This window comes from Scyliorhinus canicula, chromosome 19 (genome assembly GCF_902713615.1).
Source record: "Scyliorhinus canicula chromosome 19, sScyCan1.1, whole genome shotgun sequence".
In the NCBI taxonomy this organism is placed as follows: Eukaryota; Metazoa; Chordata; class Chondrichthyes; order Carcharhiniformes; family Scyliorhinidae; genus Scyliorhinus; species Scyliorhinus canicula.
Genome location: NC_052164.1, coordinates 92,690,023 through 92,707,623, shown reverse-complemented (window position 1 = coordinate 92,707,623; position 17,601 = coordinate 92,690,023). Strand labels below are relative to the sequence as shown.

At 41.8% G+C, this 17,601-nt stretch overlaps 2 protein-coding genes across 2 annotated transcripts; one reads left to right on the top strand and one right to left on the bottom strand.

Moving 5' to 3' along the window:
• Nucleotides 1-1,148: 1,148 nt before the first annotated feature.
• cryabb (crystallin, alpha B, b) lies at nt 1,149-12,736 on the bottom strand. The gene is made up of 3 exons (XM_038779619.1): nt 12,441-12,736; nt 4,596-4,718; nt 1,149-1,491 (listed from the first exon to the last, which is right to left on the bottom strand). Exons 1-3 carry the CDS (start codon nt 12,645-12,647, stop codon nt 1,288-1,290), a joined length of 534 nt encoding a protein of 177 aa, XP_038635547.1. The 5' UTR covers nt 12,648-12,736; the 3' UTR covers nt 1,149-1,287.
• A 995-nt stretch (nt 12,737-13,731) lies between these two features.
• Nucleotides 13,732-17,361, top strand: hspb2 (heat shock protein, alpha-crystallin-related, b2). The gene is made up of 2 exons (XM_038779672.1): nt 13,732-14,245; nt 15,783-17,361. Exons 1-2 carry the CDS (start codon nt 14,152-14,154, stop codon nt 16,244-16,246), a joined length of 558 nt encoding a protein of 185 aa, XP_038635600.1. The 5' UTR covers nt 13,732-14,151; the 3' UTR covers nt 16,247-17,361.
• Nucleotides 17,362-17,601: the final 240 nt, after the last annotated feature.

Here is a 17,601-nt window from a genome sequence, read left to right as displayed (position 1 = left end):
CTGTAAGTAGTTATCTGAAAAGGGATAAGGTGGGTGAACAAGGCTGAGGCTCTTGCATGTTTTTAGTTCTGAAAGCACAGACTAGTTTTAATTTACACCATTCATTTTCCCCTCTGACTTCAGCAATTCTACTAATCTTTATCTTTATTGTCACAAGTAGGCTTACATTAACACTGCAATGAAGTTACTGTGAAAAGCCCCTAATCGCCACACTCTGGTGCCTGTGGGTATTCAGAGGGAGAATTCAGAACGTCCAATTCACCTAACAAGCACGTCTTTCGGGACTTGTGGGAGAAAACCGGAGCACCCGGAGGAAACCCACGCAGACACGGGGAGAACATGCAGACTCCACACAGACAGTGACCCAAGCCGGGAGTCGAACCTGGGACCATGGCACTGTGAAGCAACAGTGCTAACCACTGTGCTACCGTGCTGCCCAATTCTCATTTCCTGTCTCTGACTGCACGAGACCAGTTGCTCTACATTTCCAGTGGTCTCTTTGCCAACATTCAAAAACCCTGTGCAATATACCAACTAATCATTACAATCAGATTTAAGTACATGCCCACTATCTCACCAACGATTGCTCAGTCAGCACACGATATCACTTTTCAGACAATTGGACCTTGGTTTCTGCATTCTTTATGAAATTCAATGTGATGGAATAAAACTTTCACACATGCAGCTATAATTTGTAAAATGGTCAGCTCCAAAAATAACAAAGGAAGTTATTTTGCACAACTAAATATGTTATTACACTAAAATGCAAGAACCTGATATTTTAAGATTTCCAGCATCCACATTATATAGCTTTTATTATCTGATATTTTTTGTTGATGGAGCTCATGTATTCCTATTAATGGCTACATCTTGTAGTGATGGAATGCACCCTTGAAATTCATTTTCTGGGATATGTTTTATAATCATTGATAGAAAATGATTATGGTAAATTACCTCAATTATACCCTTTTGCGCTATTCGATGAACAATGTATGTACATGAGGTTAATGTAGAAAATGTAATTTTGCATTGTAACATTGAGCATTTTACAAACCAGTAAAGACAAAGACTATAACAGAAAAACAGGAACAACGTGATGGCTTATTCATATAGATGACTTTATTTAAATGGAAGTTTCACTAAGGCAGTAAAGGTAAATGTTTATTGCAGGCTAACAAATTTGAAGGAATGTGTGATTATATAGCAATACAAAAATGTTACATTTAAAGCAAAATCCAATACTTTAATGGCTTGGAGTCAATTCGCACTGAACTGAACGGAAAATATCTACTTCTGCTGAGGTCCAGCGACTGCAGGCTTTTCCTCACGGGAGATGGGCACAGATCGCTCAGGAACATCAGCAACCTTTCTGGGACCAGAGATCGTCAGAATTCCATCTGCAGACAGGGAGCAGGTGATCAGAGTTGGATCAACCCCTGCTGGGACCTTGTACTTCCGGTGAAATTCTCTCGAGACGTAGCCATGTTCATCCTACAGAATAAAAGATTTGATCAAATGAGTGTCAAAAGTGATGGTCAATAAACTGTTCTAAGGATTTTCCAAACGGAAGTATTCAATTTTCTCTTTTGAACTTTTTTTTAAAAAAAGGGACAAGTAAACTATGAGGCAACATTCCAAGTCTCTCAAATTGAATTTCATATCCATCATTGATGGAGTTCGGACAGTGCCCTCTGTTATATTACTTGTTTGTAATATGTTGTTACACTTTGCTTTACACTTCCAGAATGGTCTGATGGTGAGATTCAAAAGAAACTACCAATCTTCAACTTAAAGCAAATAGGTTTAATTGAATAACAAATTAAATAATGTTGAGTTGAGTTTGTTCACTCTTACAGAACTTTAACTGGTGATAAAGTAATTCAGAATAAGCATTAACCATATTTAACTACATGTGCTAACTATGCTATATCTCTCTAACACTCTGCTGTCTAGACACTCCTGTTTCAAAGAGACCCAAGATCCTTTGAGTCCACATATATATATATATATATATATATATACACATGAATCTAGTACTGCCATCTAGTGGCTGTCTCACACTGTGATGTAGTCATTAACACTTTATATATCTTCATATATACATATCACTACATCCCCAAGGCTTCAAGGGCCACAAAGTGGATGAATCAAAGTGTTCCCTTGTCCCCTTTAAGTAACCCCCTCCCAAGTGGCGTGTCAGAAGTTACTAGAAAATGTTTGGAATTGTCTAGGAGTAGTAATATATGAATTTGCCATGGACTAATGTTTTCAGCCATCTTAATGCTAAGAATTTACTACTAGCATTTTATACTAAGGCTGGTGTTTGTACTAGAATTGTAGAATTGTCGCAACTTGTCAGGATGGCCGTGTAGTCTAAGGTGCCAGACTCAAGGAGTGTGTTTCCTTGCCTCATTTAAGCCTGGTGATTTCTGGTCCCTTTCTAGGGGCGTGGGTTCAAATCCCACTCCTGACATTCTCCTTTTGGGTGGTGCTCCGGTTTCCTCCCACAGTCCAAAGATGTGCAGGTTAGGTGCATTGGCCAAGCTAAATTACCCTTAGTGTCCAAAAAGGTTAGGTGGGGTTGCGGGGATGGGGTGGAGATGTGGGCTTAAATGGGATGCTCTTTCCAAGGGCCAGTGCAGACTCGATGGCCGAATGGCTTCTTTCTGCACTGCAGCTTCTATGATTCTATGACTTGCAATTCAGAACCTTGAAAAATTCCAAAATGTTTCCCTTTCAACTGTATAAATATGTTTTGAGACATTGCCAAATACTCAAATCTGTACCAACACATTGTCAGAGCATAAGGACTGGTAAATGACTGTGGGCGGAAAAAGTAAACAACTCTGGCAATATCACAGAGTTATGCTCCTATACTGCATAAATGTCTGGGCCACATGTCACATTCAATAGTAAGAGCTTTGGTTTCAATGGAACCTGCTTGAGTGTTGAGACTCCTAAGTGCACCAACCAGATCATCCCAAAAAAACACAGCTGTTTATCAGTATTTACAACACTTGCTCAGCAACTCTTACCAGCATTAGAATGGTAACTACACTTCAAAAGTAATTAATTAGTCACCGAGTCAAGACCCGGGTTCGATCCTGGTCCCGGGTCCATGTGGAGTTTGCACATTCTCCCCATGTCTGCGTGGGACTCACCCCCACAACCCAAAGATGTGCAGGGTAGGTTGATTGGCCACGCTAAATTTCCCCTTAATTGAAAAAAAAAAGAATTGGGTACTTTAAGTTTACAAAAAGGGGTAAAAAAGTAATTCATTGGATATAAAGTGCCAAAGAAATTAGAATTAGGAATTAGAACACTTAGGTGGTTGCTTTTGACCGGCACAGATGTGATAGGCCGAAGGGCCTTTCCTGTGCTGTAGACCTCTGACTCTATGAAAGCCTTGAAGACATGAATGGTGTTATATAAATGCAAGTTCCCACAGGCCAGAAGGATCGTTGCTTTGTGTTGAGTTGGTTGATCTTGGTGCTAACACCGCCACAATATCTCTCAGCGATCTTTGGTTAGGGATGGGGAAAAAAATTCCTGCTCCTGATCTCTATTCAATAATCTCTGTTGGAAGTGCACAACAGTGACCAGTGAATGAAGACTGGATTAGATGCTGCTGTCATGCCCATAGCAGTCAAATAACTAGCCAATAATCATTGCAATGGCCCATGCTGGCACCGTGGTCACCTGGATAAAATTCAATCATGAAATGTCAGAGACTAACAAAAGGTCAATCATTCACAGTCATGATTTTTGAAGTTATTTGTAGTCCTTGACCATATTACCGTCTTGTAACTGAGTTCCAGGAATGATTCTATATTTAATTTTGCACAGCAAGGGCATGTGATGGCTTAACTCAGCATAAAACAGTGCTGTATTGCTATGTTTCAGCGGAGGGAAAACATTCCAGTCCTCAATTTAGACTGGCCTCCATTGGGGTACTGCTGATTTAATACAGGGAGCCAACCAACTTTATTACAAAGATTTCTTTTTTAGCAGGCACCATACTTACCAAAATCAAAAATTGACTTGTTCAATACCAATGCTAACACAATTCAATGTTTTTCATTTTGGCCGATTAAATCGAGAATGTTTCACAAATGAATATGAAGTGTTGATAAAGCACCTGACATTACTCCAGTGATAACTGAACCGGCACCAATACCATATTGAGCAACTTCTTCTAATATCGTAGTCAACTAAGTTGGTTGCAATCATTTCGTCAATAAAAAAAAACTGTATTCTACACAATTGCAAATTATTTTCTTTTGTGCAAAATTTTATGGGCCTGATTTAGTTTGTGTCCCTTCAGGTGATTTTAAAATCTGGCTATTGCTTGGTTTTCAATCCTCAACAAGGAATGAGATCTTTAACTGTCAGCCAATGCAGTTTCAGCTCCCAGCCAAATTAGCACTTTGAGAAAGAATAGGCATTTAATTAACTCTTCCCTCACCCAAACCGTGACTCCATTAATTTGCACTAGACCAGCGATACTCGGTCAAGCACTCCCACCTGACGAAAGTGACTGCAAACACAGGGCAAGTCTACGATTGAACGAAAGTAGGAAAAAAGATAAGATGTACCTGACGTTCTTCATGCAGGGCTTGGATTTCAACAAAGTCACCCAGAATTTTGACTCGGAGTTCTTCAGGAGTGAAATGTTTAACATCAAGGTGAATTGTAAATTTATCCTTGTCCAGTCTCAACTGCAAGAGATAGAGTGCATGTACTTAGAAAAGAATGAATGGCACATTCCACGGCTGTTTTCTTGTCATCGATATTAGGAAGATGATAAAGTGACTGACCAGAACTGGGATCATGAATTTCTACAGCTCAACACTATGGCATTGGTATCTCATTCAGTGCAGTACATGATTAGTCACGGGCCAAAATGTGCTAGGTCAGGGTGAAAATCTGGTCAATTGGTCATTAAATTTAAGCCTCAACCGTTATGGCTGGAAGAGAACACTTTTGTCCTTCGTAACTCGTCAGATATTACAACCTGTAATTAACAATATAAATACTGCTATTTCCCCGCAAATCTGGAGTAAGATTATTTGAACTCTTTAACAATCTGTTGTGAGTGTTCTATGTCTAATAGGGGAGGCAGTGGTGTAGTGGTAACGTCAATGGACAAGTAGTCCAGAGACCCCTGGTAAAGCTCTGGGGTCCTGGGTTCAAATCCCACCACGGCAAATGGTGAAATTTGAATTCAGTTTAAAAAAGTCTTGAATTAAAAGTCTAACGATGACGATGAAACCGTTGCCGATTGTCATAAAAACCCATCTGGTTCACTAATGTCCTTCAGGGAAGGAAATCTGCCGTCCTTACCCGGTCTGGCTTACATGTGACTCCAGACCCACACAGCGATATGGTTGACTCTTAACTGCCCCCCACTGAAACTGCCCACTCAGTTCAAGGGCATTTAGGGATGGGCAATAAATGCCAGCAACACCCACTTCCCAAGAACAAATAAAAAGTAAAATAAAACCCAAAACAACGAAAGCTTGCATGCACAAAAGTTGTGCAGACATGTTAAAGACAGTCGCTACTTTTTTTTCTTAAAATTACTTCCTGGTGAGAACGGGAGTGTTTTTATTTTCGCTACTAAAATTGAAATTTTTTTCCCCATCAGCTAAAATAAGGTTGTCTAATAATATAAGACTCTTGAACTTATGATTCTAGATTGAGTTAGTGTTCCAAATATAGAATTTTATGCAGTGAAAGTGCATAACAGGCATTCAGGCTCAGAAGAAAATCATCTAGTGTTGCTGATCCCTATGCCAGAATTCCTGATAGACTAACGTGTGAAGCACTGCACAGGGAGTGTAAACTTGTAGAATATACTGCATAGATTAAAGTAAATATCAACTTCTTGTATCATCAGCACGCACTATCTACAGAATGCACTGCAGGAATTTCCCAAGGTTTTTTCAACAGCACCTCCCAACTCTAAGACTTCCAACAATTACAAGGACAAGAACAACAGGTGCATGGGAAGAATTATCCCCTCCAGTTCCCTCCAAGTCACATTCCAGCCTGATTTGGGCATTCCATTAACGCCACGTATTAAGATCCTGGAATTCCTAACCTAAAAGCACTGCGGGAGTGGCTTCACCATCCAGGCTTGGACTGACAAGTGGCAAGTAACATTCATGCCACGCAAATACCAGGCAATGACCATCTCCAACAAGAGAGAATCTAACCATTGTCCCTTGATACTCAATGGCATTACCAACGCTGAATCTCCCACATTAACATCCTGAGGGTTACCAGAAATTGAACTGGACTAGCTATATAAATACTGTGGCTACAAGAGGAGGTCAGAGTACAGGAATCCTGTGGTGAGTGTCTCATCTCTTGATGCCCCAAAGCATGACCACCATCTACGAGGCACAAGTCAGGGACGTGATGGAATACCTTCCACTTGCCTGGGTGAATGCAGCTTCATCAACATTTAAGAAGCTCAATGTCATCCAGGTCAAAGCAGCCCACTTGATTGGCACCCCTTCCACAAATATTCACTCCTTCCACCACCAACAAACAGTGGAAGCCATGTGCGCCATCGACACAATGCAGGAATTTACCATCTTTTACCATCAACAACCTGGGGTGCGACCATCAACAGGGAATTCACCTGGACCAGCCACATAACCACCAGATGTGGTTATTTGAACAGACCCTGAGCTCACCTCCCAACTTCCCAAAGCCACACCATCACTTACAAGGCACAAGTCAAGAGACCGTTGGAATAATCACTTCATGTCTGGAACATCCAGGTTGAAGCTGCGGATGTTTAGGATGGTGGATGGGTAAACAGCACCTACCAAAGCCATGACCACTATCATCCAGAAGGACAAGAGCAGCAGATACCCACCACCTGGAGGTTCCCCTCCAAGTCACTCACCATCAGACTTGGAAATATATCATTGTTCCTTCACTGTCGTTGCATCAAAATCCTAGAACTCCCTCCCTAACAGTAGTGGATGTATCTACATCTCGGGGGACTGCAGCGGCTCTAGAAGGCAGCTCACCACCAGCTTCTCAAGGGCAATTAGGGATGGGCAATAAATGCTGGCCTAGCCAGCGATGCCCACATTCCGTGAATCAATTAAAAAAAGTACAGATTGTAGCGGTTCAAAAAGAATGCCCGCCATTTTCTCAAGGGGATGGTCAATAAATGCTGGCCTTGTTTATAACATCCATAGCACAAGAATGGAACAAAAAACTATGGATAACCAAGGGACTGAACCAGTAAAAAAAAAGCAAGTTGTAATTACAGATGAGTGAAAGATAAATTTGAAATAAATTGTAGGATAAACATTTTTATTAAATTGTGATGAAAGTTTGGAATAATTGTCAACCAGATTAATGGAGACAAAAACAATGGGGTTATTAAAATGTAGTCACGTGCTGTGATAGCAAAGTTACACCTTTTCTCACTATCCATAGTTGTGTTGACATTAGAGATGCTGGTTGAGAAGGGTTGGTGAGTTGCTTCATTGCATCCTGAAGATAGTAAAAACTGCAGGCAGTGGTGGAGAGAGTTGATGTTGAAGATGGTGGATGGAGTGCTGATAAAGCAGCAGCTTCATCCCGGATGTTCCAGACATGAAGTGATTATTCCAGCAGTCTCTTGACTTGTTCCTTGTAAGTGGTGGCATGGCTTTGGGAAGTTGGGAGGTGAGCTCAGGGCCTCCTCAAGTAACCACATCTGGTGGTTATGTGGCTGCTCCAGGTGGGTTTCCTGTCGATGGCAGCACCCCAGGTTGTTGAGGGTGAAAGATTCAACCATAGTAATGCCATTGACCATGGGAGGTGATTAGACTCAGTTGCTGGAGCTGGTCACTGACTAGCATTTGTGCCATTGTGTGGCTCAAATTTAACTAGTCAATTGTCACTCAAGAACTAGGTAACGAGAAGAAACGTCTAGAATTATGCACTAAAGGGATGTGTTTTAATGGCCCTTTTTTTTAAACCCTGAATTTTTCTTGTGGAATAGATTCACTGCAATGATTCCAGAGATGTCAAATATATCTGTAAGGTGCATCATAAGGCAGAAGTGCTAACTCTTACTGGAGAGTAAGTCTGAGTCAGGGATGGAGAAAGAACAAGAAGAATATCAAAGGAGCGGGCAGCACAGTGGTGCAGTGGTTAGCATTGCTGCCTCACGGCGCTGAGATCCCAGGTTCAATCCCGGCTCTGGGTCACTGTCCGTGTGGAATTTGCACATTCTCCCCGTGTTTGCGTGGGTTTCTCCCCCCACAAACCAAAGATGTGCAGGGTAGGTGGATTGACCGCACTAAATTGCCCCTTAATTGGCAAAAATGAATTGGGTACTCTAAATTTATGAAGAAAAAGAATATCAACGGATGAGTGACTCCTGCACACATCCCAGTAGTTGGCTGAAGAACGGCACAGAGAATTTCAAATTTATTGAATTCTGCCCGTGCATCAAATTATTTTGTTGAGATATCTGGGTGATTGAGGGCACAATGCTATGATTTCTATTAGCCATAATCTTTTCCACGGAATTTTGTTGGCCATCTTTCAGCGAATGTTCTACTGGAACATTCTTTTCATAAACAACATTCCGTCACGTAAACTCGACCCACAGAACAAGGGACAAACAAAGTCATCTGAAAAGACAGATTACATGGCACAAAGACAGATATTGTGGGAAATGTTAACTCATTCTGAGGTGAAGACATGTTCCCACAATTGCACAGAATGTGTTCAGATAATCTAAGGGCCAAGCTTTAAAAATATTTCAAAACTTTCTCAAAATTAATTTAGAACCTAAAGGATGGTAATGTTGTGAAACAGTACACTTTCCAATCAATCAATTGGTATCTTGTCTTAAGCCGATACACAATAAAGCTTCATTTTCCCTCATCCAATAATGCAACTTGACATGAATTCAGAACTGCTCAAACACAACCATCCTCATGGTCTAGTTGAGTGAGATTTCAAATCAGTTGCAGTGATTTCCAAATTAATAATTCTTGGCCTGCCAGCTCAGGGTTATTTGAAATTGAAGCCACCATCAAATAGTTTCATTCAGTAAGAGATGTAACAAAAGGTAAAGTTGCCATCAGCCCAGATGACCATGGGTTGCTTTCCCCTTCGGGGGAGGTGGGGGGGGGGGGGGGGGGAAGAGCTGACTGGTGGTGCTTTAACCTGAGGATCACCACATTTCAGTCGAGGGGCTAGGTTGAGAATAACCTCAGCCGGTAGGGAAATTGAACTCGCGCTGCTGGCCTTGCTCTGTCTCACAAACCAGCTGTCCAGCCAAGTGAACTAAGCTCATAAGAGATGCAACAACATGATTCAAACCTACGCCCAGCATGTAATGGTCACCCTAACAGCAACAGAGAATTTCTGTCCTGGCTCTGATAGAACCCAGTGTCTGCAAGTCCGGAACTTTAAGGTTATCAGGGAGCATCTCTACTTGTCCACATTTCAATCTTCGGCATATGCCCTGTGGGCACCGACAGTTTTATGAATCGCATGATCAATTAATTATTTAAAATTAAAATTTGGAGTAACATTTTCTGTCATTACAGACTGGATAGATACATACAATCCTTTTTGTATTTTCATTAATGAATGCAATAAGCACTATGGTATATGGTTCTTTACTCAGAGAGTGGTTAGGGTATGAAATGGACTGCCTGTTGAGATAGTGGAGTTGGACGCTTTAGGAACTTTCAAGCGGTTATTGGATAGGCACATGGAGCACACCAGAATGACAGGGAGTGGGTTAGCTTGATCTTGGTTTCGGACAATGCTGGGCACAACATCGAGGGCCGAAGGGCCTGTTCTGTGCTGTACTGTTCTATAACTTAGTGATTGAATCTCGCAGCAAGGAAGAAGGCCATTCAGCACTTGACACCTGTGCTGGCTTATTGTAAGAGTTATCCAAGTTAAGTAGCATGGCCGGAACGGGGAAACTCAAGTTTTATTGTGGCGGTGGAAAGAGCCGGGTGATGCTTTCAGGCATCCTGGTGTCGTTGAGCTTCACTAGCTTAACACAAGATAGGCCACAGCAAGAGATTGATTCCTATCCCATGAGCTGGAGCAGGCTTCAAACCTCGGTCCAGTATGTGCACAGATAGCATTCCAATCATTTGTGCCATTAGTCCCCAGCACAAGAGCAAATGCCGCTTTGTACATACTTTAATATATGCTTTTAATGCGCCTGTTTAAGCAGAACTTTAAACCATTAAGAGGATGCAGATTTGATCATTGGCACAAAGAAAAGAGCACAGATGAGAATTGTCTTAACTCAGCAGGTTGTTATGATCTGGAATGCATTACCTAAAAGGGCGGTGGACGCAACTTCATTAGTAGCTTTCAGAATAGAATTGGATGTACGCTCAAAAATAAAAGAATTGAAGATCCGTTTAAAAACTAGATAGCGCTTTCAAAAAGTTAACATGGGTATGAGGAGTTGAATAACCTCCTTCCTTGCTGCGAGATTCAATCACTAAGTTATGTAACCTTTGTGCTTGCTGCATTTATTAAGGAGAAATACCAGTAGGGTGGCATGTACGCATCCAGTCTTCAATGACACAGCAGATAAACTTAATAAAAGATAAACAATATTGGCTTTGTAATTCTAACAAAAAATGCACAGTCAATGACAGAAAAGGAGGGGGGGTGGGGAAGAAACAGTTTGATTTGGGATCGCTTGTCAGATCAGTTCTGACTAAAGGTTTCAACTGAAACCTAAAACCTAAATTTCCTCTTTCCAGATGCTGATGAATCCTGCTGTGCATTCCTAGCCTTTCCTGCTTTTTTTCAGATTCCCAACAATCGGAGTTTTTCTTTTTATTAATATTGGGTCTCTAGGGCATTGATGTGTTCAGAGCAAATAAAACCAGACATCCAAGCCTTTGGTCCTCATGGGATGCCTGGAGGCTACATGGAAACATCAATATTCCCACTAATTTTCCGATATTTCAAGTTGCAGTTGCTAACTGTTCTTGCTGTTCCAATTTAGGACTTATCTACCATTGAAGCAGCGGCACGAACAATTTGTGAACAAGCTGTCAGATACCATTAACTGCACTAATGAACTATGATCAGTAGCTATAGATGGCGGGAGAGGATCATTATAAGAACATTATAGGAGCAGAGACTGGCCATTCAGCCCCTTCAACCGCCTTCGCTAGATCATGGTGGATCCTCAGCCCCAACTTTGTTTTCCTCCAAAACCCCAATCCACCCCACTCTGATTCCCATATTCCTGATTCCCTTTGAGTTCAAAAACCAACCTCAGCCTAGGATTTTCTCAATGACTGAGCTTCCATAGCTCTTTTGGAGAGAGATTTACAATGATTCACAGCACTCTGAGCAAATAAATTTCTCCCTATCTCAGTTCAAAATGGCTGCCCCCTCATCCTGACACAACGCCCCCCACTCTTTTTCTACTGTGGTGATTGTCCCTTTAAGGGCAATACATATACACATTATATTTTATATAAATGGGCACATGCATGTTTATTGTCTTCCCCTTTATGACATATACATATGCATACAGAATAATTGGACGCATTCATTATTGTTAAAATAAATAAAGAATACATTTATTAAAGGGGCTGGTTTAGCACAGTGGGCTAAACAGCTGGCTTGCAATGCAAAGCAAGGCCAGCAGCGCCGGTTCAATTCCTGTACGAGCCCCCCTGAACAGGCGCCGGAATGTGGTGACTAGGGGCTTTTCACAGTAACTTCATTGAAGCCTACATTGTGACAATAAGCGATTATTTATTTATTCAATATAGTTACAGTTCAATTGTGTACAATTCTGGCCACCACACTCCTAGAAGGATGTGGATGCTTTGGAGAGGGTACCAGGATGTTGCCTGGTCTCGAGGATATTAGCTAGGAGGAGAGCTTGGATAAACTTGGATTGTTTTCACTGGAACGACGGAGGTTGAAGGGCGACCTGATAGAGGTTTACAAAATTATTGGCATGGACAGAGTGGATCGTCAGACTCTTTTTCCCGGGGTGGAAAAGTCAATTACTAGGGGTCATAGGTTTAAGGTGCGAGGGGCAAAGTTTAGAGGAGATGTGCAAGGCAAGTTTCTTTACACAGAGGGTGGTGAGTGCTTGGAATGCGCTTCAAGGGAAGGTGGTGGAAGCAGGTACAATAGCGACGTTTACGAGGCATCTTGATGAATAGGATTGGAATAGAGGGATACGGCCCTGGAAGTCCAGATGGTTTTAGTTTAGACAGGCATCATGATTGGTGCAGGCTTGGAAGACCAAAGGTTCCTGTGCTGTACTGTGCTTCGTTCTTTGTTACAAAACGGACAATACATTCACAGAGTTTGGTCAGAACAGTTAAGCTGCACATTAAACAAGTATTTTTGTCAATTAACAAGAAAAGAATAGGACAACTTAAAAAATAGACAGAACATACCTCTGAAAGTCCCGATTGTACCCAACTTGGCAGCCTGAACATGGGAGATGGCATTCGCCAGTAGAAGGGGCTGACCACAGATGAGAAGTTGGGGAAGAGGTCACCATCAAAGTGCTCCCCAAAATGCTGGTCATAGATACGGGAGGGGAAGAGAGAATTTGACATGAGGGAACGCCGTAGCCATGGAGTCTGAACTGCAATGTCCATCTTCTCTTCCGGTTCAGCCAGGAGGATGTCTGTTCAGTGTCACTGTGCTGTCTTCACTCCAAGAGCTGCTTGAAGGCTGGCTGGTGTCTGAGCCCTTTATATACACAATGACACCCTGTCCATTGAACCTTCTGGAAAACTGATGCAAGGCTGATTGACTCTGTCATGTGATTTCATTGTTGAGGGATTTAGTGTTTGGGGAGGATTAGAAGTGACACCAGCAATGGACCAGTCCCTGCTCTGTTGGACAATGATCTGCTGATCAGTCTCTTCCTCTGCTGGCAAAGCTTCAGAGCGCCTCACAAGATGACCTCATGGCATTTCAAAAGGAAGCTATTGTATTGAGAAGAATATTATGATGTTTCAGTTTTTATTAATGATTAAAGATTTTAGTTTCTTTTGTGTCTCTCTATGTGTGTTGGGTTAAAAGGGTGAAGATGGTAATCCGAAGTGGTGCAGTCCATAAATAGATTGCTGGCGATAAGCTTCTGCTGTTAACTATATGAATAGTTGTAGTCTCTGGCAGTAGTGAAGTGTATCATTTCACATTGCTACATGGTCAAATGTTGAACAGAGAATAATTTAAGGGCTGGTGCCGTTTCCAAAGTCGTGGGAAGCATTTAAAGCGTACAAGACTGGAGGGGAAATAATGGTCCCATGCAGACACATATTACAGAAGCAAAATAATGTATTTCGACCAGCGATTTCAGAAAATGCTACAATCCTTGTACCTCCTCCCACTCCAGCCGTAGGAAATAAAGTCAGAACTATCATGTCGTTAACCCTCCATTAGACTGAAGTCACTAACAGCTTGTAATATTATAGTGTCTGTGTGTGATAATATATTAAGACGTGACTGTGTAAACATAATTATCCGTTACGGGGTAATCGTTAATTTCCCATTAAAAAAAAATCATTTATCTCGCACGCGGGCCATTTGAGGAGAAGCTAAGCTAACATTAAAAGTGAGTTTGTGCAGAGATGTGGGTGTGGCGAGTGGGCACATTGCAGTCTCTCACTGCCAGTCAATCGGAGGCACAATTCAACGATTATTCTTCTGTTTTGATTTTTTCCCCTGGTAAGGTTGTGGTGTTGTTGGCGACACTGTCACATATGTAGGCTGCAGACATCTAAGTTTCTTTAATGCCAATTGATTTATGTGATAAGGCAGTCCAGGGCTGGTGCTTTCTTTATTAACGGGGGAAAGAACACAGGAGTGTCAAGAGAACCATGTCAACACTAGAACACAGTGTGTGTTTCAGTGTGTCGTTTCCCAGAGGGGAGAGGAGGGCTCCTTCCCTTTGTGGAGGCTGCCTGCATAAATCTTTGGTCTATTTCTGTCCTGGGCTGACTGCCCTCCCTCAGGAATGACCTGACATAAAGGACACCAAGCTTTCTGAGGCGGTGTAACCCAGCAGTCTGATCTTGTGGCTCAGAGGAGCGGGTTGAACAGTCAGTCCGGTGTTAGTTTCCTCTCCTGCTCTGTGCCTCTCTGATCTTTACAATGGAAGACAAGACAATCCCACACGCTTATCCCATGAGTGTAGAATACGAGAAAGACACGCCGACCACAATCTACGACCAGAACTTCGGGGAAGGTAAGTTTATTTTGGCTGTTAACCCTGGAGTTGAGCCTGACCATTGCAAACCTGCCTGAAATAAGCACAGCTCCGTTTATTTCAATAGATTTGCAGCCTGGTTCAGTGAACCTCTCACAACCGTTCACTGCTTGTCGCCAATCAGGCGCCAACAGGTTGCCACTGGGGCTAGAATAACTTAATAATAATCTTTATTGTCACAAGTATGCTTACATTAACATTGCAATATGAAAAGCCCCTACTGGGGTACATCGAGCAAATCTGCAACACAATGGCCAGTGTCCCTCGAAAGGACTTTGGGAGTCTTGGAGTTGTTATCTTAGTTACAGATCATTTTGATTTCTGTTCAACCCAATTGTTTGACACCTCCCAATGAAAGCTTTGACTAGTGTTGGATGGTGATGCACAGCTGCCAACAGACCCTCCTCCATTTCTCTTACTCTCCTTCCAAGACTTCAACACCCTTCTTCTTGAGGCGGTCTAGCATGCCATGTCCTTGTTGGCACTCATAGTTGTCCAATACAGTAGCTGGCAAGTGATCTTACCTGAAGAGGTGACATTGACAGGCCGTTTTCTCAGATGGGTGGGGGTGGCACATCTGGAGGTGACAATTCTGGGCTCTTTGTGTACAATTCCGATTGTGTACGCCTGGGGTCCTCGCACCTGAATCCACACACTATTAACCAGGCTGTGTGGAGTTTTAAAAGAGGACCAGGTCAGATAATCCACAGATTCCTTAGAGGAGGCCATTTGGCCCATCGAATCTGCACCAAACCTCTGAAAGAGCACTCTATCTAGGTTCACTTCCCTGCCTTATCCTCATAACTCCATCTTACCTGCATATATTTGGACACTAAGGGGCAATTTATCATGGCCAATCCACCCAACCTGCACATCTTTGGACTTTGGGAGGAAACCGGAGCACCCAGAGGAAACCCACGCAGACACGGGGAGAAAGTGCAAACTCTACACAGACACCCAAGGTCAGAATCCGAACCCGGCTCCCTGGTGCTGTGGGGCAGGAGTGCTAACCACTGTACCATGGTGCCAAAGGTAATAACATTTGAATTAAGAAATGGTGAAATTTGGAAGTTCCCCCAAGCCATCTGTTTTCATCCTGGTTAGAAGACTTGATGTATTTCTTTATTTGGAGAAAATTTAATGCACTATAAGAGGATCTACTGAGAAATGTTATCGTAGATGGCGGCCTTTTGTTTCTTTCTTGAAACAGTTAATTGCTGCTAACTTTAAATTATTTAATTTGCTTGCATAATTTTTGTTTGTGCTTATTTATTTACGAGGGAGGAGACAGATAAAGCATTGCACTTTATCTGTCTGCTCCTTATCTCCTTTTGAAAACCAATAAAAAGAAATCTAAAAAGAAAGAAATGATGAAATATTTTTCTCATTGAGCAGCAAATCAGATTTTGGAATGCAAAATTAGGATTAATTTTAATCATGAATACAGTATTTGATAATATAGTATAAAGTCATATCCTCTATTGTTTCCAGCTTGATAACTTCCTTTCCTTCCCAGGTTTGTCACCGGAAGATATTTTAGCTCCTACATTGTACCATGGCTACTATATCAGACCCAGGATCAATAAACAGCTAGACCGAGGCTTTTCGACTATTGAAACAAAGCATCATAAATTTCAGGTATTCCTGGATGTCTGCCAGTTCCTGCCAGATGAGATCTCAGTCCGGACGGTGGACAACCTGCTGGAGGTGTCTGGGAGACACTCACAGAAGTTGGACAGTCACGGTTTTATCTCCCGGGATTTCACACGCACCTACATCCTGCCCCTGGACGTGGACCCTCTGCTGATTCGGTCAACCCTGTCCCACGATGGTATCCTGTGCATTGAGGCACAGAGGAAAGGGGATGAGATCCAGCCCAACATCAACAATGTGAAAATCAACGTCGAACCACCTCCCATGGCCAAAGAGCCAGGGGCAAACAACAATAAAGAGGAGGAGAAAGATAAAAGTAGTTCCTGAAGTAAGATGAAACTAGGTCACTGACCCTCTTTCCATGGAAAACATTGATAACAGGCCCGTCGTTAATATATCTGAGCCTACTTCAAAAAGTAGGGCAAATGATTACAATGAGTAGATTGCAAAACAGGTTGCCAGTTAGTTTAAGTTGCAAATAAATCTTAAGAAAACTAATTTTGACATATGTTGATATCATCTACCTTCCCATGGTATGTCTTCACACAATAGGCTAATCAAATGCAGGGCTTTTACAGCTCAACCTGAACCAAGATGCACTAAAAAAAAACCCTCTCTCCATCTTACTACCAGGACTGCTGAATGGTGAGCACCAATAAACAAATGGAACCTCTAAAGAAATGTAAATCACCCTCTGCCATTGCATTGCATAATCCACAGAACCAGATAAAGTGACAATAGCAAATCTATTGATTGAAAGTAACTTCTCTGTAAGTAGGGTCATCGATTGCAGTTCTCTATCTAGGTTTAAAATAATTTTTAACAAGGCTTGATAAACATGTCACTTTTTAATATTATCATGATAGGTTCACTGTTGTTAATATAAATTCTTTTAGTTCTGAACTTCATTTGTATCTTTTAAACAGTACACCTTTTTCTTCCTATGTAACATGCTGAAAATCCTTCACTTTTTAAATGCATGTGTACTGCATTAAGTTAAATAAGAAAATATATAGAATGGCAGAATGTTTCTATTCAGCAATATGAATACACTATAATTCTTGAAATCATGGTCCAAGGTTACTTTGGAAGAAAAATGCTCTTTGATGAACTAAATTATCCTGATGAAACTTAACATAAAATTTTGAATTGAATTTATAAAAAAATTAAGAAGAGTAAACACATTTGCCCAAAATTATATTGAAAACGATTCTAATTGAGCATTTGAGTCTTTTCTTTCATATAAAATATGTTTAAGGTTGAGTTAGATAGACTCTTGACAAGGGAGTGAACGAGTAAGAAGGGTGGCATAGTAGGACAGTGGCTAGCACTGCTGCCTCACAGCGCCAGGGAACTGGTTCAATTCCGGCCTTAGGTGACTGTGTGGAGCTTGTACTTTCTCCCTGTGTCTGTGTAGGTTTCCTCCGGGTGCTCCGGTTTCCTCCCACAGTCCAAAAAAAAGGCAGGTTAGATGGATTGGCCTTACTAAATTGCCCCTTAGTGTCTAAAGATTTGTAGGTTAGGTGAGGTTACAGGATTACGGGGACAGGGTAGGTGAGTGGGCCTAGGTAGGGTGCTCATTTGGAGGTTCGGTGCAGATTCAATGGACCGAATGGCCTCCTTTTGCTCTGTAGGGATTTTATGTTCTAGACAGGAAAGTATAAGATACAATCAAACAGCCA